The following is a 27,306-nucleotide window of genomic DNA, read 5'->3' on the forward strand; positions in this document are numbered from 1 at the left end:
AAGAGTCGACAACCCCTGGCTACAATGAGGAATAACTCTTCTCATCTAAGCCGTTCATTTGATAATGACATTAGATTCTAGAATTTAGTTTTCAAAGAGTCCGACTAACCTTATGGTAAGATTTCAAATTTTACTAAGTATCATTGACATCACCTGATGGCATCCAAAAGCATGATCTGATGCCGCAGGGTTGTAGAGGAAAAAATTGCATGAAGTTTGAAAATAAAAAATATATAAATTTTCACTGTTGAATTTTATTTTCAAATTTCATGGAAGTTTGGTAGCCATACTTTCCAAAACCTCAGATGAAGTCCAAAAAAAGATAAATTTTTTTTATTATTGGATCTAAATTTTTTCATGAAATTTAGAGGGCTGCATTGGTGGATTACCGATGTGGTAATCCATTTGTGAGAAAACGACCTTAATAGATTTAAAATCTTACTAAGTTAGTAAGAAAAGTGTTTTTCATTTTAAAAATTATTAGCATTAAAAAAAATAAAAATAGAAACGCAAAACGCACATCGAACTTTCTAGGCCACAAGTAAAGGCTCCCGGAAGTTGTAGAAGGTTCGCTTATCCGTTAAAGGGAAGGATCGAGATGAGATCTGGAATCCTCTTTCCTTTACTATAAATAACGGATCCATCCTTGCGTTAGGTTCCCAAGTTCGATTCAATCATTCTGAATAGCTAAGCCAAAAACAACCAATTTACGACTTACTTCTCTGTCTCATCTTCAATATCGATTTCAGCAAAATCCAAACATGTCGATCATTCCAAGCATCTTTGGTGGAAGGAGGAGCAACGTTTTCGATCCATTCTCTCTAGACGTTTGGGATCCATTCCAGGATTTCCCCTTCACACTCTCTACCTATCATCCTCAATCATCGAACGAGACAACACAATTGGCCAGCACTCGCATCGATTGGAAGGAGACGCCAGAAGCCCATGTGTTTAAGGCAGATCTTCCTGGGATTAAGAAGGAAGAAGTGAAGGTAGAAGTTGAAGAAGGAAGAGTTTTACAGATAAGTGGAGCGAGGAGCAAAGAACATGAAGAGAAGAATGACAAGTGGCATCGTGTGGAGCGTAGCAGTGGGAAATTCATCCGACGATTCAGATTGCCAGAGAATGCAAAGGTGGATCAAGTGAAGGCATATATAGAAAATGGAGTTTTGACAGTCACTGTTCCAAAGGAGGAGGTGAAGAAGCCCGAGGTCAAGGCGATTGAAATCTCAGGCTGAGAGGCTAAAGTTCAAGAAAGGTTAGATAATTAATAGTCACCAATGGAATAAATAAATAAAATTAAATGAAATGCAATTCCAGTGAATTTGTGAATTTGTGAATTTGTGAATGTGTGAGTGAGCGAGTTGATTATGAATGTGTTGCAGAGGCCCCACTGGGCTTTTTGAGGGTGTTCGTGTGTCAGTGTTGTTGAAGTGCTAAAGCAATAAAAAATTTATATTACTTAAAATTAATAATTAGATTTCTTTTTTTCCTTTTTTATCTCGCCAAGAGAAATTGCATTGTCATATTGATCTACAACGTGATGAATCATCAGCTTCATTGGTAAACCATAGTTTATTGGTAACAAATTATTTTAGCGTTGGCTCTGTTTGTCTTGGAAATCTTTATAAGTAGATAATTTTTGTTATAAAATTATAATGTTCTTGTAAATTTGAATGCCTAATAATTATAATAAAATTATTTGAAACCCTTCCCCTGTCAATCTCAATTAACGCTCTGTTATTTTTATTCAAACTCCCTGTTACCTGGGTGTTCCTGGGTCCTGTTACTTGGGTTCTGTTGGTTTCATTAACAAGCAAATGGCATCTAATCTGAGTTTGTGGGATTTATCCAATTTGAGAAAGAGAAAAAAAAGGCTTCTTTGGAAGAAAAACCCCAAGGCAAATGATGAGAAATGTTTGTACCATCCACGATTTTGATTCAAGCCCCTTTCACCCTAAGGGATTTTTGAGGTCATCCATTTAAGTTTAATGTAGATCATTTTTCATCAAATTTCAATAAATATATATATTGATTTACATGGCAGACTTATCTGTTGCAATTTTATTTATTTATTTATTTTAAAAAAAAAAAAACCTCTCTTACTTTATCAAGTTTGCTATCGAAGAAATCTTACTTTCATGAATCAGGTTAGCATTACCAACTTAGATTTCAAATCTTATTGTTGGACCCACATGGATTATCAAAATTGGCAATTTAATACCATAACTTTCAAGATTTCATGGAAAAACGAGTTTGATTGTAGGTGTTAAAATGAATCATTATTGAATTCCCAAATTTAAAATTAGAATTTCACAAAAAAAAATAATTTCTCTTTTGAAAGAAAAAGTTTAAAGTTCTTGTATAACCTGTGGCATCAAATCATGTTTTTGAATGCCACAAATTAATGCGGTTAGTATCTACTCTAAGGTAGGGTTAGTATCTACTCTAAGGTAGGGATGTCAATGGGTTGGTTTCTAAGGAATTTAGATCCATAATCATTATATTTAGTTTGGTTCTGGTTCTTGTCGGTTTTAGGTTCGATTCTAAAATTAAATGGATCAGAACTGCCAAAAATCACAAGTACACATTGGTTTGATTCTCAAGAATCGAACGAGAATAAAAAAAAAAATTTCAAATCATTATTAAGAAAAAATATTCCTTTCAAAAAATTGACATTATTATCAAAAAAAATTATTAACTTCATTATTATTTGTTATACTAAAAATACAAATTAATGATTTTTTTTTCAAAAAGTAAAAAATTTATCTTAGTTAAAAATAATAATTTTTTAGAAGAGTAACTCAGTTTAAGCTCCAGTCAGATAATTTATATGAAAAATTAATTTTTATTATTATTATATAACATGTATTTATTTTAAAATCGAAGAAATATCTTAAATCATCTATAGTATGGAAAAAATGACAAAATAAGTCAGTTCTGGGTACCAATTGGATAGAACCTAATGATTCTGATTCCTATCGATTCGGTTTCGTTCTAGACCTGGTTCTAATCAGTTCTAATAAAAATGGATCCGGAACTAGGGTTTTCAACTCTGGTTTCGATTCAATTTAGGTAAAATGGGTACCCATTGACATCCCTACTCCAACTTAGTTACATCACTTTGAATTTTATGACGTGAATCTTACTCTAAGGTCTATTGGGTAACAAATTTCATAAAGTGAGGTTCACTTGGAGTTGTCTGAATCATAAGAGAGTTTGTAATAAAAATAGAACAGTTAGGTCTATTGATTAAATTTCTTTTTGTTTTTTGATAAAAAATATTTTTCCACACAACCCCACCTTTTGGCTTGAAAAGGAAAGAGAAGTGCTTGTTGCTTAGTAGATTGCACTCTATCACTTAAAAATTCCCCCCCGCACTCTATGGATATTATTGCACTAAAAAAAGTTATACTTATTTGAAAATTCAAATCAATTTAACATTACTTTAAATTCTTTAGAAGTTTCATACAAATCATTCTCTCTTTTTTCTTTTTTCGGTTGATTGATAATTTGGAGTTGAAGGGATCGCACCTTTTTTATTAAATAAAAATAAGATTTGAAATCTTACTAAGGCTAGTCTTATTGGGCAATGTGAATCTTAACAAAATTAAAAATAAAAGTATTTTTTAAGATTGAAATACTAGTGAAGAGTAGGGAGCATATCCTTTGTAACTCGTCTTTCTTGTAGTTTTCTGTAGTTACAATCAACAGTTAAGAGTGTACCACCTCATCAAGATACACAATGCGAAAAGGACCAAATTTGAAGGTCCTGGGCCATCAAATTTCTTAAAAATCAATAGACAAAGGAATCGGATTGACTTCGAATTTTTTATTGTCAATTTTTTTTTTTTACAGATCAAAACTATGAAATTAATGTGAGAAATTCGATAGTTTTAAGTTGTCAAATCTGGGAATATCTAGAATTTCGATGGTCCTAGACTATCAAAATTCAATTTCTAAATTTTGTAGACCTTGGCTCATCAATTTTTTTTTATCGAATTTTTCAATTTTCACATAGTAATAATTACAAATAGTCGTTTAAATTTAGGAGTTCACTAACCATCCATTTTTAAACACTTGATCTAACAAAAAAAAAAATTTTATATATATAGATTTCAAATCTAATATAAACCTTTGACATATTTTAAACAATGATGACTATTATGAAAGAACTTCAATTCTTTAAAAAAAAAATATTTTGTTTGTAATACTGAAAAAAAAAAAAAAAATTTGTGATAATCTGACTTACCCACATTCTCAATCGACACTATTGATATGACACTTGTACTCCTCGGGATACAACCTATGCTACTGAACATGTCACGTGAGATTAAGTATGACACGTGGGTAAGTAGATTATCACGATTCAAAAAAAAAATATTTTTCTACTTTTTATCGAGGAAGGGTAGTTTCTAGGGAAACATTTTCTGATCGCACGTGCAGGCGCACTAGAAAATATCTTTCAATCTCAGCCGTTCGTAGGACTATTCAAGGGCCGGAAATATCGATAGACACGTTAGAGCCTCGTGGAGGCGGTAGGAGGTCCGTGAAGACAACAGAAGTATCGAGAGAAGCTCTTGAATCTTCTCTTCAATTTTTCTTTCTACATAAATAACGGATTCATCCCATCATTGTTGTGATTAACTAAAATATAATCGATATCTCTGAAATCCTTTGCAGAGTTTGTTTCCATCAAATCCAAATTAACATGTCGATAATCCCCAGATTTTTTGGTGGGAGGTGGAGCAAAAACCCCTACGATCCATTCTCTCTAGACATTTGTGATCCACTGCAAGACTTGTCGTTCCCACTCGAAACCTCTCGTCCTGATTCATCGAAAGAGATAACAGCAGTAGTCATAACTCGCATCGATTGGAAGGAAACCCCAGAAGCACATATATTCAAGGCTGATGTTCCAGGGTTGACGAAGGAAGGAGTGAGGGTTGAAATACATGAAGGGAGAGTGCTTGAGATTAGTGGAGAGAAGAACAAAGAAAAAGAAGAGAAGAATAGCATCTGGCATCGTATCGAGCGTGGTTTTGGGAAATTCATTCGTCGATTCCGTTTGCCAGCGAATGCTAAAACGGATGAAACGAAGGCTTCAATGGAGAATGGAGTTCTGACTGTGACTGTTCCAAAGGAGGAGGTGAAGGCGAAGGAACAAGCAAGCGTGAAGGAGGTTGAGATCTCTGGGTGAGGCAAAATATAAAGGTGGATTTATCATCGATTGACTGTTTGTGTACATGTTATGGTTTCGCTTGCCTGAATTATGTGATCGATTTTGTGTTTTTGTGGGTTAAATATGTGGACGTTAAAAGACTGTGTTATGTATTAATAAAAATAATTTTCTAGTTATCTGTCCTCCAGTTTTTGAAAGGATGCTAGATTTCTTGGCTTTTTCTAAGATGTTTGCACCATTAATTATCTTCTAAGGTGATTCTTGGCGATTATAGTGCAATTTTGTTGTTGTTAAGTTCAGTCGTGAAAATCTGACAATCTGACTACCCACGTGGCATAGTTAATTGACTATCTGATGTGATAAGTTTGAACAGTAGATCTGTGCTCCTCTGTATTCCTTGGGATGCACAGCTCCCTTTTTTGATACACTTTTTTTACAGGGAAGTACAGCCGTGTATCTCAAGGAGTAGGTTGGTTGATTGAGTTTGCCATGCGGGATAGTTAGATTATCACGATTCTCTTAAGTTGTGGATTTTCTTGAGTTTGCCACGCGGGATAGTCAGGTTATCATGATTCTCTTATGTTGTGGATTTTCTTTTTTGAATCGTGATAATCTGACCACCCCATGTAATACATTCAATCGACTCTCCTGATGTGACTAGCTCGAGAATTGTAGATCTGTACATTCAATCGACTCTCTTGATGTGACAAGTTCGAGAGGTGTAGATTTGTACCCATCGAGATACACAATTGCACTTTCCCATAAAAACTTGCATCACAGGGACATACAAATCTACCCGATTGAGCATGCCACATGGGATAGTCAGATTATCACGACACTTTTTTATTTATAAGGTGGTGTACTCAATCAACTCCTTGACGGGAGTTTGCCAAGAACTTAGTCACGTCAAGTTAGTCAATCGTGGGGTAGTAAGATTATCACGATTCTCTTAAGTTATGGATTTTTTTTTTCATTTTTTAATCGTGATAATTTGATTACTCACGTGGTACATTCAACCGACTCTCCTGATGTGACAAGCTCGGGAGTCGTAGATCCATACGCATTGAGATATACAACTACACATCCCCATAAAAATGTGCTTTGCAAGGGAACTGTGTATCCTAAGGCATATAGATTTGCGAGAGTCGATTGAGTGTGCCACATGGGATAGTCAGATTATCACGACTACTTTTTTTAAGAAGACGTAATCGACTCCCTGACGTGACAAGTTTGGAAAACATATATCTATACACCTCAAGACACGTGATTACATATCCCCATAAAAGTGTATCCCAAGGGAGTCGTGCATAAAAAAGTTTACCTCAAGAGTCATGTCTCGAGGCTTATAGATCTAGTGTTCTCGACCTTGTCTATGTCCACATCAGGGAGTCGATTGAGTATGAGAATTGTCAAGTCACATTATTGGGGGACTTTTTTTTTTTAGTTGGGATTATTATGGACTTATTGTGCAATATGGATACCACTAGAGGTTAGCTAGTTTGCCATTAAGCTTAAAGAATTAAGAGTCGTGATAAATGCACGAGGTAGGGTACGTGGTAAGAGCACAAAACCATAGATCTTTTTCATTGGGATACGGAGGAAAAAGATGGTTGACGTGGTAAGGGCATACGGTTGGGTACGCGGCTGACGTGGTAAGAGCATAAAACCATAGATCTTTTTCATCAGGATTCACAAGAAAAAGATATGTGATTCCATGCCCTTGCCACACCAGTTGAGAACCCTTACCATGTCAATCGCATACCTAACCACATGCATTCATCATTATTCTTTGGGTACGCGGCTAATGTGGCAAGGGCACAAAATCACACATCTTTATCTTTGCATCCAGATGAAAAAGGGTTCTGTGCTCTTGCCACGTCAACTGTGTGCATGGAGCTTTAAAATTTTTTGTTCTACACATCCAGTGGCATCGACCATGTTTTTTATGCCAGAAATGAGGAAACTATTTTTAAAAATTAAATATCAAATATCAAAATGCCTAAAAATTAGAGGTCAAATATGCAAATGTTGTTTAGTAGGCCCAGGATAAAAATAAATAAATAAAAAACTTCAAAATTAGCCTAGATTTGTATCACAACCCCTCTTAATGTGTGGGATGAATAAAATGCAACTTTATCAAAACATGTACAACATATCGATTATTTACCAAAATGATGAATTGAATATGTTACTTTGAAAACGATAAATTATCGTTTTTGAAAATATTTTATTTTATCAAAATGGTAAAAATAGTAATTTTCATATTTTTCAATCGAAAATACTCTTTTGTTGGAAGGATCCTTCTCACATGAGATCTGAATATATTCAATATAGTGTCAAAAGGATCTTTCTGAAATTAGAACAAAAAATAATATTTTTTGTAATATAAATTTAAAAATTACTATTTTTACTATTTTGTTAAATTAAAATATTTTCAAAAATGAAAAATTATTGTTTTTGGAAATAAGATGTATAGTGTTCCATTTTGATAAATAAATTTGAAAATGTTCTCCGTTTCGATAAATTTCTCTAAATAAAATGGGGGCATTGAGATATCCCAACCTCTCTTAATGTGAGAGATGAATAAAGTGGTGTTTATATTGTGCGGGATAAATAAAGTGGGGCATATATAGACTATGCCCAACTTTATATAGAGTAGAATTGCCCATTTCTTTCTTTATTGTCATGGGAGTAAAAGAAGAAAGACAATATTTATGTGAATAAAAGAGAAAAGCCAATAGAACTGTATGGATATTATTGAAAAAAAAAAAAAGTAAAAATAAAAGCGTGAAGACAATAAAGTTGAAAGAATATTATTAAAAAAGATAGAAGGGGATAGGCAATAAAGTTAGAGAGAGTGATATTAGAAAAGGGGAAAGAGAATAAAGTTGGAAGGCTATTATTGAGAAATAAGTAGAAGAGAAAAGATAATAAAATTGAAAGGCTATTATACTATTCTTAGAAATAGAGATGAGAAAATGAATAAAATTAAAAATATTCCTTGAGATTTGTGATAGCATAAAATCCCAACCCAAACGAGGGATAAACATTGAAATGAGAATTGTTGTATTTTATTATTTAGATAGTAATCAAAGTTTACCATTTGTTGAGTTGAAATTTTAATAATGTACTTATAAATATTAACTTATGCTATTAGGTGATGTATTTTATTATTTAGATAGTAATCAAAGTTTACCCTTTTATTGTGTTGAAAACTTAGTATTGTAATTATAAATATCAACTTATGCTATCAGATAATAAATCAATTTAGAAATAGGATCACATCTACTATCACAATCACTGACCAAGGTCAGGTGGCACCCCATTTTATGCCATATGGCATTTTTGAAGACCCACTTACCATATAGATATGTCGCCCATCCCTTGGTGAACCTACATACCAAAAATCATAGTGTTTGATAACTTGTATAGACTAGATCTAGTCTTTTGAAAAAGAAAATAAATTCAATGATTCAAAATCATTCTTAAGACAATGTTATAATTATTTGATGCATTTTACCAATCTAACTAATCTTTTATGTGTAGATTCATCAAGAGATGGATCACATATCGATACGATTAGTAGGTTATCAAAAAATGCCACATGTCATAAAATGGAGAGCCACCTGACTTTGGTTAGGAATGGGAACTTGACTAGATCCCTACTCTTAAAAAAGGATCTTGTTAATGAGTGCCCTAATGACATACGTGCAATAACTACACTTTGGAAATAAGCATAAGAGGGTATTTTGGTAAAATATTATTTCTTTTGAGAACCTTTTGATACAAAATTCAATTTCCCATTGTGTAATGCACTTTAACGTGTGCCTTTAGGGTATATGTTAACAATATCCACTAAAAAAAGAGTAGGGATCCAGTCAGCTCTCTTGTTGCTAACTAAGGTTAGTGACAACCCATTTTATGTCATCTGGCATTTTTGGTGACCAACTAACGGTATGGATATGTGATCCATCCATTGGTGAATTACACACAAAAGATCAATTTGATTGGTAACATATCGATTGTTCATGGCATTGTCTTAAAAGAATGATTTCTATTTGTTTTATTTAAATTCTTTTCAAGAGATTAGATCTTCTGGATATGAGATATCAAACATTATGAATCTTGGTATGCTCACTAAAGTATGGACCGCATATCTATACAATCAATGGGTCCCTTAAATTGTTGTGTGGCATAAAATGGAGTGCGACCTGACCTTTGTAAGAATCAGGACACCTGACTAGATCCTTACTCTTAAAAAATGGTAAATTATATTTTGACTCTCTATAATTTAGTATAATTCCATTTCACTTACATCCCTTTTACTAAAGGGGTCAAAATTTAGAAATTATTTAACTATTTTACTTTCTTATTTTATGTTATTTTTATTAAAAAAAATTAAATTTTAAAATAATAATTAAAATACCCACTCATTTTTTCACAAGCATATTTTTGTATATAAAAAGGAATAACATTTTATAAAGAGCAAAATTGTCTTTATGAAAAAGAATTTAACTATTAAGTTGACAGCAATTATATGGAAAGGGTGAGTGAATCCCCTAGATAAATGCTTAGACGGGGGTATTTTAATTTTAATTTTAATTTTAAAACTTATTTTTTAATAAAATATAATATAAAATAAGAGGGTAAAATAGTAAAATAACGCTTGAAAAGATGAGGTAAGTGCAATTATTAAAACATTAGGGGTAAAATTGGAATTATGCCGAACGACAGGGGTCAAAATTTAATTTACCCTTAAAATAAACATCGAACTTTCTAGACTATAACGACACACGGCTGAGTAGAGGACTCAAGCAGGTTGTAGAAGGTTCAGCGAAGGGTCGAGAAGAGCTCTGGAATCGTCTTTCCTTTTCTATAAATAACGGATCCATCCTATATTTGGCAGTCAAGTATCGATTCAATCTTTTTGAAAAACTAACCCAAAAGCAACCAATTTTCGATTTACCGGTAGTTCTCGTTTTCAGTTTTAGCAAAATCGAAACATGTCGATCATTCCCAGTTTCTTAGGTGGAAGGAGGAGCAACGTTTTTGATCCATTCTCTCTAGACGTCTGGGATCCATTCCAGGATTTCCCCTTCACACTCTCTACCTCTCATCCTCAATCATCGAACGAGACAACACAATTGGCCAGCACTCGCATCGATTGGAAGGAAACACCAGAAGCCCATGTGTTTAAGGCAGATCTTCCAGGGATCAAGAAGGAAGAAGTGAAAGTAGAAGTTGAAGAAGGAAGAGTTCTACAGATAAGTGGAGAGAGAAACATAGAAAAGGAGGAGAAGAGCGATACGTGGCACAGAGTCGAACGCAGCAGTGGAAAATTCCTCCGTAGGTTTAGATTGCCAGAGAATGCGAAGGTGGATCAAGTAAAGGCTTCTATGGAAAATGGGGTCCTTACAGTTACTGTTCCAAAGGAGGAGGTGAAGAAACCTGATGTCAAGGCGATTGAGATCTCTGGCTAATTGACTATCATTTGAGAAATTTAATGTGTTAGGATGGTCTGTGTGTAATGGTTTAAGTGGTTTTGATGTGAATGTGATCTTGTGTCTTGTGTTAAAGACCTATTATTATACGTTAGTAATAAAAATAATATTTTCTAATTTTGCAGAATTGCTCTGATTCTGACCTTATCCCTGATTCAATCTCTTTTTCTTTTAATTTTTTCTATCTAATTTGGCAATCAAAGACATTTTAGCTTACTGTTGATGTCTAGAGGCAAAGCAATTCATTGGATAAGACTCGTTAAAAATGAAACACTATTGAACACGAATCTCAGAATAATGCGTGTGAAAAAATCCTTAAAAGGAATTTCATCAAACTTTTTATGAGGCCTCCAAATTGCATGAGAAAATCGGTATAACATTTTTTTTTTTAGAAAAAAAAAAAAAATTTAGATAGTTTGAAGTGCATTTTTTTATTTATTGCTGCTTTGTCTGGCCTCAAGTACCATCCACTTACATGTGTACAACAGTTTCATATATCACTTATGTAGAATTAGATAATTGAGTACCGTCGCCGTTCATCTTTCTTTACTATTTTAGTAAGATTTCAAATATAAGGATGGTTGAGTTCAAATGGATATTATCAAACGAGTGATGCTATATACAGTTTTTGGCTTTGCTCTTGACGCGCTTTTCTCTCTCCTGCCCATATTGAAAGAAAAGCAAACTTTCTTATTTGTTCACCTTGTGACATTAAAAACATGATCCAATGGAGTTTTAGAGGATAAAATTATATGGGTTTTAAAAAAAAATTAAAAAAATTATTATTTTTTACTGTTAAATTTTATTTTTAAATTTGGATGTTCGGTGGTCATTTATTCTAACTACCTTGGATCGACTTAAGAAAATAATATCTTTTTAATTTATTTTTTTGAATATAAATATTTTCATAAAATTTGGAAGGTTGTGTTGATAGATTATCAATGTGGGGTCAATGATCTTTTTTAAGATTTGAAATCTAAAAAAACAAATATATAGATAGCGGGTAAGAGAGAGAAGTTCTCTCTATTTCTGATGTCATTGCACCGCATGTCAAATGTTTGTTGGGCTGTGAGTCAACACGTCATAAGGCGTTGGCCAAAAATGGGATTCATTTGGCATTTTCAACACCACAGCCAATAAATTTTATGAGAAAACTCAATTCCCCAAAACAAAAATAAAATAAATAAAAAGATTTTGGGCTTGATCCGAAGTTTTCAAAAACAACCTCTATTGAATTCCCATTGAAGTCCTAAATTTAAAATTAAAATTTAACAGTGAAAAATAGTCTTTTTAAATTTTTTTTAATCAAAATTCATAAAATTTTATCCTCTACATTCCTGAGGCATCGAATCATGTTCTTGAATACCACAAGATGAGCTCAACGACCCATAGTAAGATTTGAAATCTTACTAAGCTAGTAAGGCTAGACTTACTCAGAGGTTTAAATGGGTTGAGTTCGATCCGGATATGAGTACATCCATATCTAAAATCTATGTTTTTTTTTCTAATTGCTATATTATTCTATTTTATCATTATAATTCTTTTATTTAATAAGTATTCAAGACGATTGAGATCTCTGACTAATTGACTATTAATTGAGAAATTTACTGTGTTAGGATTGTGTGTGTAATGGTTTTAGTGGTTTCGTTGTGAATGTGATTTTGTGTCTTGTGTTGAAGATCTGTTATACTTTAGTAATAAAAATAATATTTTCTAAATTTGCAAAATTGTTCTGATTCTGACATTTTCCCTGATTCAATCTCTTTTTCTTTTAATTTTTTCTATCTAATTTGACAATCAAAGACTATTTAGCTTACTGTTGATGTCTAGAGAAGCAAAGCAATTGATTGGAGAAGACGTTAGAAATGAAACACTATTGTCAAAAACATGAATCTCTGAATAATGTGTGATAAAAAATCATTAAAAGGTACTTCATCAAACTTTTTATGAGGCTTCCAAATTGCATGAGAAAATAGGTGGAAAATAATTTTTTTATTATTAGATGCTGATTTTTGACAGGGGGGCTCAAAACTCACCCATGTGGCATGAGCAAAGAATTGTAGATTCTGTCTCTCGGGATACACAATCATCTTGACCAACCTGTCATATGTAGTTGTGTATCCCGAGCAAAAGAATCTACGATTCCTTTGCACATGACATGTCAGTGAGTTTTTTAGTCTCGTTGTCAACTGAATTCAAAAATTATTAATAAGAAAATATTAGATATTGTGCATAAATATTACATTTTTTTTTTAAATTTTGATATTTGACACCCAACCTTTGAGGCGAATGACTTTGTTTTCTATACAGGTAAACTTCTAATATCGTAGTGCAAGAGAGCAGATCTTCCAGGAATAAAAGAATATGATTTTCTTAGCCTACCTTAAATGTTTGGGACAAGGCTAATGCTGAAGTGACCTCAAGATTGGACGTCACATAGCACATCTTAATGTGAAAGGGAATGATTCCAACTTACTTTGATGTCAAGATGTGCGGTATGAGGTCTAATCTTGAGGTCACTCCAGCACGACTCTTAGGATAAACCTTTTATTATTGTTGTGCAACTATGGAATCTCTATGAATGTAATCAATTGTCATCCCATTTAGATTTCTCTTTCTTATATTATAAGTGTACTTGATCCATCATTTATGTTTAATATTATTTTATTTAAAATATCCTGTAATGCATGCGCAATCAATATGTTACATAATAATAAGGGGAAAAGAAAAGGTACCCACTAAAATAATAAAATAAAATAAAAATTATTCACCATCATTAAATTAGGGCTTTTGTAATCTTTGACAACTTTTGATTCGTGACTAGTTCAGATGTAAATGACAGATTGCCTAGGGATTAAAATATTTTTATATTTCACAATCCATTTTTAGAGAGATTTACCAGTAGATCGACCTATTTATTGTAATTTTATTACAGAAACTCTCTTATTTTATCAAATTTGTTCTAAAAAAAACCTTACTTTATGAATAGGCAAGCACGTTTATAAGATTTCAAATCTTACTAGGTACTACACGGATTATCAAATTAGCAATCCAACATAAAATAAAATAAAAATGTCATTGTTGAGCGAGGAAGGTGTTGAAATAAGATGGCTGAGCTCCAAAATTTAAAACTAAATTTCAACTATGATTATTAACTTTTTTCAAATTTCTTTCTTGAAAGTTCTTAGAGTTTTGGCTTTTACAATTCTATGGCATCCGATCATGTTTTTGGATACGGTTAGAATTCACTCCAAGGTGTGTTTGGTAATCAACTAAAGGCATGAATTAGAATTTATGTCATGGATTGGAGATCCCCACGCCAAGGTTTGGTGGGTAACAAATTTCATAAAGTAAGGTTGCGAAGTTTTTACTAAGAGCTCTAAGGGAATTTTTGTGATAAAAATGCAACAGTTAGGTCTGCCGGTTAAATCTCTCCCATTTTTATGGAGAATCTTAAAGAATATCTTTGCATTTCCACTGAGCATCTGTGTTGAGGTAAAAATTTCCTGTAATTTTATATATTGATGAAATATGAACTTTATCTAATCCAAAGATCACCATTTTCTCAAATGTATCAACCTGTTTTCCAACTGCTGCTATAAATATTATTTTAACAAGGGTTGGGTTGGATCGAATCGGATCATTTTGATCAAGATCTTGAGAAGACCACTTTTAGTGGAGTCTATTAAGCCTGAAAGATGAGCCAATTCAAAGAGAACGTGGAAAACTAAGCAAGCCATGGGCCTGCCCAAAAGGCCCAACTCTGGCTTAACAAATAGGCCATTTTTGACCCAATAATGTTTTGTGTTTTTTTTTTTTCAGGTTGGAAAAGTCATAAAGTCATCTGAAAAAGGGAAAATACAAACCAGGCTTGAGGATGTTTCATTGGAATCCCTTTGAAAATTTCTCAATAATGAAAAATTATCAAACATTACAACTAGAAATAGCAATTAGTTCTAAGGTACAGGTCCGGCAAAAGAACCTTTAGGATTACTGGGCCCAAAAAAAAAGTACAAGACATCGTAGGGATCGACATCAGGTTTGTGATGCTTGCATGTGGGCTGTTAATGATCAAATGAGACATGAAATCCTGATCCAACAACTTTGGATGCAGATCGTGGATTTGGGAGATTCCAAAAATAGTATTTGATCATGTAAGGATTGGATTTGACACAGTTTGGGATCATCCTTTGCAAATTATTTTACCAAAATATATTAAGTTTATTTAGTATGGACAAAGCCCGTGCCACAAGGATCCCTTAATTTTCAAAGCCTTTGATCATGTTAAAAAAAGATCTGTTTCTGATTTTATTTTTAAAATATGATCCAAAACCATAAACATTTGGGTGCCATAATAATATGCACTTCTCTTTCATGATAATTATGAAGATGTCTATGGATAGAAGTACAAGGGAAGCTGATATATTTATTTATATCAAGCTAGTATTCCCATGTCACCTATATTACATATAAAAGACTGCTTAAAGAACTGAAAACGAGCTACATTAATACATAAATACTTCCATCATACATCAGTACTTCTCCCACCATCACACAAAGTACTTCTCTTAGCATCACCATCTCAGCTTAGCTGGGAAATACTGCATCAAAATATAATAATATAAGAGAACAACAAAGTTTTATATATTCATCCATCCATGAATAAATATTTCTAATGATTTTCTACCAAATCATTTATTCAAAAGGAATTTAGTGAAGTCAAGTCAAGTTGTAGTTCCCCATTAACAAATTCTAGCCTAGCAAGAGTAGATTTTGAAGAAGTCATTTTCTATTATCTAATTTTCAATTATATTAATTTTCCCCTTTTACCAAACAATATATATATATATAAAGTGAATTTTCTATGAGAGAAAAATGTGCAATGGAAAACAAAGAAAGGAAGCGAAACAACGCACCTTTTCTATGAGAGAGAGATAATAAGGCTTCACTTCTTCCAGGTTAACCCTAACCTTGCTTTTGCTGTAAAGATCATATTTGCTGATACAAAACAAATATGCAAATATAGAAGGTAAATGGTTGTGACATTACCACACAATATTATTATGATTATAGCCCAAACTATAATATAATTATAATTATAATTATGTGGTTACACATCATTCTATTATAAATCATTTTTAAATCAAGGGCTTTTTGCATTGGGTGGAAGATGAGGGCATTTTGGACATTTTTTCGTTAGGTTCTCGTTGCAAGAAAGAAGTCAAAGGGTATTTCATGGATATGAAACTAAAATCAAATAAAATGATTCCTTTAAAGTTTTGGTTCTAGTCATGTATTATAGAGTATAGTCCATGGTTGTAGTTTTTTTGAATGGTAATATAACCTGGGTTTGGGTTAAATCCAAACCCGGCCCACTACACCAGAAGTATGTGGGGGAGGAGAGGTGGGTGAGTGAGAGATACTTGAACACTTGGAGCCACTTCAGCATCTCCTTGTCTTCCTCATTCATCAGATACGTGTACGCTCCAGATCGGTGCATCGCTGAAGAGCAAAACAAACATAAACCAAAAGAATCAAAATCAACAATCATAAGAGACGGATTCAAGCTCTCACTAGATCAGACAGTCCAGCAAACACTAGATGGGCCTACCATAAAATGAATGGAATCTGATGATGAAGAGTCCAGCTCGAGGGAGTGTCGTATTGTTCCCCTTTGCCACCTGTCAAAATGAAATGACATGTCATCTCATAGTTCTTTCCCGTGAGAATACACTGCTGACGTGGAATTCAATGACGTGTCCTCTTACCATGTACATGTACTGATCGTGGCCCCAAGACATGGTCACATTATCTAGTCCACAGTTCTGTGAGTAGATCCCCAGTTTTGTACTGAAAATTGGGTTACGGGTATCCGTGTTTTCCTTAAAATGCTGCCAAACAGTAAAATCGGATTAAAATTTCCAACATTTCAGAGGCGTTATGTATTTTACACAAATTACAAGGGGTATTTAATGAATTACCTGGTAATGAACGATGGATTCATCAAATGCACACCCAAGAGGAAACGTATCACCTTCAAAAACATATAAAGACTACCTTCATCAATCAATCATAAACTTCTATTCTAAACCAATAAGGGCCCACAGTATTACGTCGGACCCACCAATAAAACATATGCATAGATCCGGATATGAGAAACGTACCCACAACGCACCACTGAGGTTCTCCTCCGAATGATGGGTGCAACAAAACTTTCCCCAGATCTGCATGATATTTTACACATTAATAGTTAATTAGTACTTCTCACATGCATATATACATACATACATACATATATACATACACACGTGTTTTATAGGGAAAATATTACCATGGATCAATGCGGTGAGATGCAACCAATCTTGATCAGGATAGTCCCTTCGGATTGCTTCAGCAGACTGAAGAAGGTGTTCGATCTGAGGTTCATCGAGATCTGGATCACTTTCATCGATGAATTCATTGAGGAGTTCACAACATTCCCATAAGCTCATCTCACGCATTTGGAGTTTCCCATATTGCTCTAGTTTCATTTTTGCCTGATGATGATGAAATGATCATGCATCCATTGAAGTAAAAATACTATTATAATTATGAATAAAATCTCTAAATTTCATAGACTCATCTGTCTTAAAAGTAAACAATTCAACGCATTGCTACATCGACAAAGTGTTGAAGATAGTGTCAAACAAAGTCAATGTAGCACCACTCGAAATTTTGTCATAATCAACGCACAAAATGGAGATTCATAAAAAAAAATGTCAATGGTTGAAGAGAAGTAAAAGTTGGATTGGCAATAGAAACTCCTCTATTTATTTTTTTTTAAGATTTCTATTTGTTAATTTTTTGAATTTTATACTAATAGGGGTAGCAATGGATCGCGTCTTGCTCATGTCGTGTTTAGGCAAAGGTAATATGAAAATTTACCAAACCCAAAACTTAACCCATTTAATAATTGTGTCAAAAACTTAAATCTAACCCATTTATAAATAGGCATATCTAAACCGACCCATAATTAAAACTAAAGTTAACAGAACCATAAACCTATATCTACCAACATAAATTAAGTATCATAAAACATAGAGAAAGTTTTCTTACGACAAATGTGTAATTTAAAAAAATTAAATTAAATAACTGTTGATAAATATAAAATTACAAATTAATGATAGAATAATTAAATGCGTCAAAATGGATTAAGCAGATTGACTTCTTTAACATGGACCCGACCCATCTAATAATCGTATTAAACAGGTTGACACTATTATAACCCAAACTCAAACCCAGTATTTTTTTCGTTTTCAAGTCATGTTAAGATTGACACCACTATATATGAACCTAATCCAAACTATAAACAACAGTTGAATCTTTAATTTGGGTGTAATAAATAATTTAAGAAATTAGGGTGTAATAAGTAAAAGTTGAGGTGTCAATAGCAGCTCTAAAAAGAAAGAACAACGAAGATTCCCAAAGAAACGGTTGAAAATTTTGGACCGATCTGCTGGGTTCCTTCCACTCGGAGAAAGCATCTTGCACTTCAGGGAGTTACTATTGCTAATGAACTACATCTGCATGTACTCTTTGCATGCCACGTAGCAAACTATTCAGCTCTCACTACCAAAGAATTCACCATTTCGTATGTATAGGTTCATTTTATACCAGAAATGTTAGTAGGATGAGATCCAATCGCATGAACGAAGAAACTCTGGATTAAATGGGTGGTCAGATCTTCTTCTTCGTTATCAAGAATATCAAACTCCTTGTACTACTGGATCTAAACTCTCTATGGGTTAAAGAATAAAGAGCTTACGAATTCGTAGGTTTGGCTGATGTGATTGTTTCGGTAGAACTCCTCAACTGAAGCATTTCTTTCGCACTCTTTCTCATAATCCCTAAAAATCCCATCAAATAATAAAGAATCCTCGTTAATCAAAATAAAGAAATCAATTTTTTATTATTTATTTTTTAAAATCCATTTTATTTAAATTAATGTAGGAAACCTGAAGGAGTGACCAAAGGCATTGTTGTCTGGAACTACAAAACCTCCATCAAACTTCAAATCATGATTTTCTTCTTCACCATTGGCAGAGTTGTCCTTGTTAACCGAGAGAACTGGTTCTGTAGTACAAAAAAATATATATATTCAAAGATGTAAAAAACATAAAAATAAGAAAGAAGAAGAAATTAGATATTGAGATATGAGGATTGTTTGGACCACCACTTTGGCCCCCAAAACAACTTTTTTTTTGGCTGAAACAATGTACCTGGGACAATCACCGTCATGGTGCAGACTGCAGAGAGAGAATGTGTGGGGGCATTGTAAAAGGAAGGTCTTATATAAAGGGTTTGAATTTCTAAATAAGGACCTCAGAACGTAACTAATTTGAAATGGTCCTTGGAAAACAGGACCTGAGGTATTGTTCTTAATTACTAATATATCCTAGATGATATAGACAGCATAAATGCCGCATTGAAATGTTTATACTTTGATACAGATCATAGAATGGAGAAAATAAACCAGAATGGCCTTTTCGTTATTTATAGATTATTATAAGGGTATGTTTGTATCTTTACAAGTTAAGAAGGTAAGCAGGCTCCGGAAATTACAGGCTGTCGATGATTTTCCTTATCTTTAAGGAGTAAAAATTATTTTGACGGAGTAACTGCTCAACTGTTTCTGCCACGTTCTAGTTATCGTCTGTTAAGCATATATGGGTATTAAGTTATAAATCAAGAGAAAGCCACCACGTGTCCTTTACAAAATAATTTTTTAAGAGTAAAATGGTCTTATCTAATATTCGAAGACCCGTGATTGAATACGGTGCTCCGTTACTATAAAATAGAAGAGATTTCTCCGTGGCACGTTTTTAATTGGCATTTAAAACACTCGGTACCTAATCAACTGACGAGGAATGTGTACATAACCTTATATTTTTTCCTTATGTATCTTTGAAAAAATTCTCGAGTTCTTGTTTTATGTAGGGCTGCAATGGGTCGGGTGCGGGTCGGATGAAGTTATTTTCATATTCTTATCTCCACCTCTATATCCGATTATCCATATCCAATTTTTTACCCATGTATGCTAAGGATATCCATATCCGACTAGTTATCCACTTTTTTAAACTATATTTGTATCCGAACTATACCCAAATTTCTAACAACCATCCAAGTCATGTGTGTGTGTGTGTATATATATATATATAGAAATTAAGGAGGGGTTAAGCCGACCCTGACCAGAATGGCCCAAAGGCTTACAATCTTTCATTGGCATGCCCATTGGCATCCTTACTAACAACCACTTTGAGCTCACTTAGAAAAACATCATAAGTAAAAATTGTCCTACCATTGGTATTAAGGAAGGAGGTTAGGTAGTCTGCTGCATAGTTACATTTGTTGTGGTTTTTAGAGCCTAATAGTACTGATCAAAAAGAAGATATTGTATATTAAGCCATGCCTTCACACTTTACATAATTTCACTAATATTATGTAAAAACCTAGTTAGGTTTCCTGAGATATTTATGTTTTTCATTTTTTGGTGAAAGAGTGTAATTCGTAATTGCGAGTTTTCTCTTCATAGTGGAATTGGTGTAATTTATGGATGTACCTCAATCTAGAGGGAATCACGTAAAATCTTTGTGTTTCTTTGTTTGATTGCATCTTGTGTTTGTTTTTTCAATTCATTTTCTTATTTCAATTGAACCTGTTTTCTTAACAATATTCTCTATAGCAAAAATTTAGATTTATCTCCTCAAACTTTTCCATAATTTTTTAATTTTTTTGACCAACTTAGTCATCTTCCAAGGGGTGCCACGCTCACCTTTTTTTTTGTAGCTAACAGCCACTTTATAATCGATTCTGACCCACATCTTCTTTATGCTGGCATTGATAGCCAACCTCGGCCATTTTTGCTAAGTTTTTAACTCATGCACCAAAATTGAGTTGGCTTGAGTGTTAACAGCCAATCCGCAACAAAGGACTCCTCCGTGGTCTCTCACTATAGCTCCTTCTACTCCTCTGCTAGCTCTCATCGAACCATCAAAATTCATCATGAAGTATCCTTCAGGTGGTCTCACCTAGTTGTACTAAGTAGGAGCCTTGTTATTGAATTCAACTGCAATGCTCCAAGAGTTCATCAGGTAAACTTCAATGTTCCAAGATATTTTGAAATGCATGAAGGTCACATTTTTGTAGATTTTTATCTCTATGAATAATTTCATTAACTTGCGGTAGAAAATATTTTCCACCTAACTCCTTTAAAGAATGACTTTGATTTCTAGAAAGGTAAACTTCTAATATTATATTGGTAGAGAGCTAGATAATTGATTACCTTTGCCCCCAAAACTGAAAACCAATTAACAAATACTTTACTAACATAATAAAATTTCAAATCGAAGGATTGTTGAGTTCAAATGGATTATCATATTCACAATTGAACACCACAACCCTCTAGATTAAATTAAAAAAAAAAAAAATCATTTTTGGACATCATCCAAGGTTTTGTAAATGGATAACTACTAAATTCCCAGTAAACTCCTAGATTTAAAATTAAAATTTACTAGTGAAAAATATTTAAATTTTTTCTTTTTTTGAAAGTTCATAGAACTTTGTTTTCCACATTCTCGTTACATTGGATCATGTTCTTGGATGCCACAAGGGGAGCACAACCACCTATAATAAGATTTACTAAATTATATCTTAAGGCCAGATTTACTCATAGGGCTTAAAATGGGTCGGATTTGGATTGGATATGAGTATATTCATATCTAAATTTGAAATTTTTTATCTGGATCCAATTAGCCAAATCATACCCAAACCATTTTTCTTTTATTAAGCCTGGATCAAGATTCGACCCCACCAAATTACTTGATTCAAGTCAAATAATTTTGGATCATTAACCATATTTTTTTACTATATTTCTTTTCTAATTGTTATATCAATTTATTTTACCATTATAATTTTTTTATTTTATAAGAATTCATGTTAGATTAAAGCAATAGAAGAAAGACACCTTGAAAAATATAAAAATATAATTTTCAAAGTAATATATCTTTTAGATATAGGCAAACATAGGGATGGATATGTATCCAACTTGGGTTAAGGGACATCAACCAATTTTTTTTATTCATATGTACTTCAAGTAACCAAGCCAATTAAATTCAGATTTGAATCATTCGGATTTCGGATAAAATCTGGCCCATTTTATATCCTATTTATTCAAATCAATTTCCTAAAATTAATTTAATAAATATTTAAAAAAATTATTTGACCATTTTCTTTAAAAATATATATTTGTATTTAATATGTAGCTGCACACATGAAGAGAGAAAGAGTCTACAATCCCTAGTTACGATGAGGAATAAACCTTCCCATTTGAACCGTTCGTTTGATAATGAGGTTAGATGCTAAAATTTAATTTTCAAAGAGTCTGACCAAGCAACCTTTTGGTAAGATTTCAACTCTTAGTAAGGGTCATTGACATCACCTGATAGCATTCAAAAATATGATCTAATGCCATAAGTTGTAGAGGAAACAATTGTATGACCCTTGAAATAAAAAATTTCAAAAGAACATAACTTTTAACTGTTGACGTTTATTTTCAAATTTCAGAGTTCTATCGATGTTTGGTAACTATCCATTTTCAAAAATTAGAATGAAATCCAAAAAAATAATAATAATAATAGTATTTTTTTATCTAAATTTTTTCCATCAAATTTAAAGAGTTAGTTGGATTACATGCGGTAATCTATTTGCGAAAAAACGACCCTTTTAAGACTTAAAATCTTACGAAAGTGTTTTTTTTAACAATTATACTAATGCTGATGTGACACAGGGTATTTACTGCAATTCTCACAATTCTGATGTGGGATATGTACATAATCATAGATGTATTTTCTCGCGATACGAGTAAAAATTATCTATGGTTATGTATACATCTCCACGTGAATTGTGAGAATCGCAGTAAATCCTGTGTCACCCCAGCATGACTCTAAAAATTATTAGCATTTTCGATTTAAAGAAGAAAAAAAACCACAAAAAACACATCGAACTTTCTGGGCCATAAGTAGAGACTCACGGAGGTTGTGGAAGGTTCGCTTATTCTTTTTTTTTTTTTTTGGAAGATTAAGTGGGTTAAGGCCAGACCCAAACCAACTACAACCTAAGGAACCTCCAACCACTACGATCCTTATCAAGGATCAACAAAAGATCAATAGGAGAAGAGTTACAATCCAACACATGGCAGCCAACTACGAGTTGCAGCGACGCAAGGAAGTCAGCAGCCCTGTTAGTTTCTCTGAACACGTGGGAGAAAATAATTTCATGGAAAGATGAAATTAACCATGAAATAGCCAAGTAAAGTTGATGAACATGCCAAGGGGGCTTCCACATGTTGTTTAGGATATTAACAGCAACAAGGGAATCAGATTGAACTTCAATACGAGTGCATTGATGGGCGGCAGCTAAACGGATCCCTTCGAGGATTCCTTGCAATTCATGATGTAGGACTGATTTGGGAGTGTCCATACCAGCAAGAGCACCTATCATACTGCCCTCATTGTCCCTGATAATAGCTCCATAGCCACCTCTCATGGGGGAGAGAGCACCGTCTGTGTTTAGGGTCCACCAACCAATCTGAGGCTTTTTCCAAGAGCAATATGTACCTCGTCTGTGGGTGAAGGATGCTTGTAAGTCCCAAGCATGCATGAAGGCCCTGTTGTGATCCGTGTCCTCAACGTTGTCAATTTCACCTTCGAATTTGATCCAAATATCCTCCAAGATGTTATGGAGTACCAAGGATGGACTCCTAAATTTGTTTTGATAGATACGATTGCACCTCTCTCGCCAAATGTGATAGATGAAGACGCAAAAAGCAACCTGTTTAATCCTATGAATTACAGAATTTCCTTTGAAGTTGTCCGCAACCCAAACCACTTCCTCTTCCCAAGTCCTTTGAGCTCTATTCAAAAGGCACCTCTTGAGGATGTCTGCCCAAATGCATCTCGCAAAAGAACACTCGCTAAAGAGATGAGCATTGTCTTTCACGTGTCCTCTACAAAGTCTGCAAGTAGCATCCACCCTTATCCCCCACTCATTAAGCTTCCTCAAGGTTTTAAGCCTACCTCTCATAGCTAGCCACGCTATGAAGCTATGCCTCGGGATTCGAGATTTGTTCCACACCAAGGAGGTCCAACTTGGTCTAGGAATATCAGAAGGTTCGCTTATTCGTTAACCGTTAAAACCTAAAACCAGGGAAGGATCGCGAGGAGATCTCGAATCCTCTTTCTTTTTCTATAAATAATGGATCCATCCTTGCGTTAGGTAATAAGAGTATCGATTCAATCACTCTGAAAAGCTAATCTAAAAACCACCAATTTTCTTCTTACTTCTCTGTCTCATCTTCAAATTCAATTTCTATTTCAGCAAAATCCAAACATGTCGATCATTCCAAGCATCCTTGGTGGAAGGAGGCGCAACGTTTTCGATCCATTCTCTCTAGACGTTTGGGATCCATTCCAGGATTTCCCCTTCACACTCTCTACCTCTCATCCTCAATCATCGAACGAGACAAGACAATTGGCCAGCACTCGCATCGATTGGAAGGAAACACCAGAAGCCCATGTGTTTGAGGCAGATCTTCCAGGGATCAAGAAGGAAGAAGTGAAGGTGGAAGTTGAAGAAGGAAGAGTTCTACAGATAAGTGGAGAGAGAAAGATGGAAAAGGAGGAGAAGAACGATACGTGGCACAGAGTCGAACGCACCAGTGGGAAATTCCTCCGTAGATTCAGATTACCAGAGAATGCGAAGGTGGATCAAGTGAAGGCTTCTATGGAGAATGGAGTTTTGACTGTCACCGTTCCCAAGGAGGAGGTCAAGAAGCCCAAGGTCAAGGCGATTGAAATCTCTAGCTAATTAAAGATTTTATTCAGAAAGTGAAAATTTTAAGAGTGTGTCGTGTGTAATGGTTTTAGTGGTTTTGTGGTGTATGTAAGGTTAAAAGACCTGTTTTAGTGATAAAAATAAACATATATATATTTAATGTGTTTTCTAATTTTCGTTTAGCTCTTTCTAATAGATATTCCCATCGTAATTTCTTACTAAACTTTCCTCAATCCAACTTTTTGAAAATTGGAATTAATATGTCGATACAAAGGAACATTTACAAAGGGGTCGTGTTGGAGTGACCTCAAGTTGAAACCTCATATTGCACTTCTTGATGTGAAAGTGGATAGGAACAACAATTTTTTTTTATTTGTATCTCGATGAAAAGCATCTACAGTTCTCATACACTTTCACATCAAGAAGTTCGATATGAGAAATCAAATTGAGGTGACTTCAGTGTTATTCTTTAAAAGATATGACAAAATCCTAAACAACATTTTATACAAAGTATTTTGTCTTATATGAGTTAAAAATTTTGAAATTCGTTAATTTTTTGTGAGAATAATCTCTATGATGTCAAAATCATCCTCACAAAAATTAACAAATTCTGAAATTTCTAACCCTAATTTATAAGTTGAAGAATTATGAATCGTCAAATTTTACCATTGGTTTGTAACTACTTTTCACGAGGTTAGAAATTTTAGAATTGGTTGATTTCTTATGAGGATAATTTTCACAAAAAATCAGTCAAGTCTGAAATTTTTTAGTTATATAAGACAAAATTTTGTCTACTAGGATTTTTGTCAAAATAACCCTCTTTCTTTCTCTCTCTCTCTCTCTCTCTCTCTCTCTCTCTATATATATATATATATATATATTATATATATATATATATATATATGGGTCACGTTATTACGACCCCCTTTTGGACCCCCTTTGCGACACACCTTTTTGTCTTATATGGGTAAAAATGTTTGGAATGGGCTGATTTTTTGTGAGGATGATCTCTATGGTGAGGGGATCATCCTGGCAAAAAATCATCCCATTCCAAAACTTCTAGACCGTCCGATTTTTGTTGAAAAATTATAGACCGTCCAATTTTTGTAAATCAATTTTGATGGGGTTAGAAGTTTTGGAATGGGATGATTTTTTGCCAGGATGATCCCCTCACCATAGAGATCATCCTCACAAAAAATCAGCCCATTCCAAACATTTTTGCCCATATAAGACAAAAAGGTGTGTCGCAAAGGGGGTCCAAAAGGGGGTCGTAATAACGCGACCCTATATATATATATATATATATATATATATAGGATCAGGTTCAAACGACAACCATTTCAACACACATATAGACAATGTATTTTGTCTTATATGGGCAAAAATGCTTGGAATGGGCTGATTTTTTGTGAGGATGATCTCTGTGGTGAGGTGATCATCCTTGCCAAAAATCAGCTCATTCCAAACCTTCTAGACCGTCCAATTTTTATTGAAAAATTATAGACCGTCTAATTTTTGTAAATCAATTTTGATGGGGTTACAAGTTTTGGAATGGGATGATTTTTTGCCAGGATGATCCCCTCATCATAGAGATCATCCTCACAAAAAATCAGCTCATTCCAAACATTTTTGCCCATATAAGACAAACACGTTGTCTATATGTGTGTCGCAATGTGTGTTGCAGGAACCCGACCCATATATATATATATATAGAGGGTCAGGTCCAAACGACAACCATTTCAACACACGTATAGACAACGTGTTTTGTCTTATATGGGCAAAAATGTTTGGAATGGGCTGATTTTTTGTGAGGATGATCTCTGTGGTGAGGAGATCATCCTTGCCAAAAATCAGCTCATTATGAAACTTCTAGACCATCCAATTTTTGTTGAAAAATTATAGACCGTCCTATTTTTGTAAATCAATTTTGATGGGGTTAGAAGTTTTGGAATGGGATGATTTTTTGCCATGATGATCCCCTCATCACAGAGATCATCCTCACAAAAAATCAGCCCATTCCAAATATTTTTGGCCATATAAGACAAACACGTTGTCGCAATGTGTGTTGCAGGAACCCAACCCATATATATATATATATATATATATATATAGGGTCACGTTATTACGACCCCCATTGCGACACACCTTTTTGTCTTATAAGGGTAAAAATGTTTGGAATGGGCTGATTTTTTGTAAGGATGATCTCTATGGTGAGGGGATCATCCTGGCAAAAAATCATCCCATTCCAAAACTTCTAGACCGTCCGATTTTTGTTGAAAAATTATAGACCGTCCAATTTTTGTAAATCAATTTTGATGGGGTTAGAAGTTTTGGAATGGGATGATTTTTTGCCAGGATGATCCCCTCACCATAGAGATCATCCTCACAAAAAATCAACCCATTCCAAATATTTTTGCCCATATAAGACAAAAAGGTGTGTCGCAAAGGGGGTCGTAATAACGTGACCCATATATATATATGGGGACGGTTCAGCAGCCCTAAAGTTTGCCAAGTTTTGTGCCAAACATTTTTCAAAATATGGGTTAGAAGTTTTGGAATGAGCTGATTTTTTGTGAGGATGATCTCTATGATGAGGAGATCATCATCACCAAAAATCAGCCTATTCCAAAACTTCTAACCCCATCAAAAGTGATTTATAAAAATTGGATGGTCCACGATTCTTCAACTTGTAATCTAGGGTTAGAAGTTTCAAAATGAGCTAATTTTTTGTGAGTATGATCTCTTAACCGTAGA

General features: G+C 33.8%; 5 protein-coding genes across 5 annotated transcripts; 4 read left to right on the forward strand and 1 right to left on the reverse strand.

Annotated features, from left to right (window-relative positions):
- The first annotated feature begins 647 nt into the window (after positions 1-647).
- LOC147386142 (17.3 kDa class I heat shock protein-like) lies at positions 648-1,475 on the forward strand. Its single transcript, XM_086424029.1, has one exon. The coding sequence runs from the start codon at positions 762-764 to the stop codon at positions 1,236-1,238; it is 477 nt and encodes a 158-aa protein (XP_086280155.1). The 5' UTR covers positions 648-761; the 3' UTR covers positions 1,239-1,475.
- Positions 1,476-4,590: 3,115 nt separating this feature from the next.
- Positions 4,591-5,358, forward strand: LOC147386143 (17.3 kDa class I heat shock protein-like). Its single transcript, XM_086424242.1, has one exon. It carries the CDS (start codon positions 4,712-4,714, stop codon positions 5,198-5,200), a length of 489 nt encoding a protein of 162 aa, XP_086280368.1. The 5' UTR covers positions 4,591-4,711; the 3' UTR covers positions 5,201-5,358.
- Positions 5,359-10,053: 4,695 nt separating this feature from the next.
- LOC147386144 (17.3 kDa class I heat shock protein-like) lies at positions 10,054-10,810 on the forward strand. The gene has a single exon (XM_086424067.1). It carries the CDS (start codon positions 10,186-10,188, stop codon positions 10,660-10,662), a length of 477 nt encoding a protein of 158 aa, XP_086280193.1. The 5' UTR covers positions 10,054-10,185; the 3' UTR covers positions 10,663-10,810.
- A 4,214-nt stretch (positions 10,811-15,024) lies between these two features.
- LOC147386145 (inositol oxygenase 1-like) lies at positions 15,025-19,094 on the reverse strand. Its single transcript, XM_086424128.1, has 11 exons — positions 18,942-19,094; positions 18,678-18,795; positions 18,488-18,569; positions 17,015-17,219; positions 16,848-16,907; positions 16,665-16,717; positions 16,452-16,574; positions 16,295-16,364; positions 16,107-16,185; positions 15,600-15,681; positions 15,025-15,284 (listed from the first exon to the last, which is right to left on the reverse strand). The coding sequence occupies exons 1-11, from the start codon at positions 18,958-18,960 to the stop codon at positions 15,258-15,260; spliced, it is 918 nt and encodes a 305-aa protein (XP_086280254.1). The 5' UTR covers positions 18,961-19,094; the 3' UTR covers positions 15,025-15,257.
- Positions 19,095-23,933: 4,839 nt separating this feature from the next.
- LOC147386146 (17.3 kDa class I heat shock protein-like) lies at positions 23,934-24,749 on the forward strand. Its single transcript, XM_086424183.1, has one exon. It carries the CDS (start codon positions 24,109-24,111, stop codon positions 24,583-24,585), a length of 477 nt encoding a protein of 158 aa, XP_086280309.1. The 5' UTR covers positions 23,934-24,108; the 3' UTR covers positions 24,586-24,749.
- Positions 24,750-27,306: the final 2,557 nt, after the last annotated feature.

The sequence above is a fragment of the Akebia trifoliata genome, chromosome 14 (genome assembly GCF_017979445.1).
Source record: "Akebia trifoliata isolate Shusen 1 chromosome 14, ASM1797944v1, whole genome shotgun sequence".
NCBI lineage: Eukaryota > Viridiplantae > Streptophyta > Magnoliopsida > Ranunculales > Lardizabalaceae > Akebia > Akebia trifoliata.

Excerpts from the sequence above, each read along its gene's own strand:
- LOC147386142 (XM_086424029.1), top strand. The coding sequence starts at position 762 with ATGTCGATCATTCCAAGCATCTTTGGTGGAAGGAGGAGCAACGTTTTC.
- LOC147386143 (XM_086424242.1), top strand. The coding sequence starts at position 4,712 with ATGTCGATAATCCCCAGATTTTTTGGTGGGAGGTGGAGCAAAAACCCC.
- LOC147386144 (XM_086424067.1), top strand. The coding sequence starts at position 10,186 with ATGTCGATCATTCCCAGTTTCTTAGGTGGAAGGAGGAGCAACGTTTTT.
- LOC147386145 (XM_086424128.1), bottom strand. Across the intron at positions 16,365-16,451 it reads ACGATCAGTACATGTACATG|GTGGCAAAGGGGAACAATAC; the intron begins GTAAGAGGACAC and ends TCATTTTGACAG. Across the intron at positions 16,186-16,294 it reads CAGATTCCATTCATTTTATG|CGATGCACCGATCTGGAGCG; the intron begins GTAGGCCCATCT and ends TTTGCTCTTCAG.
- LOC147386146 (XM_086424183.1), top strand. The coding sequence starts at position 24,109 with ATGTCGATCATTCCAAGCATCCTTGGTGGAAGGAGGCGCAACGTTTTC.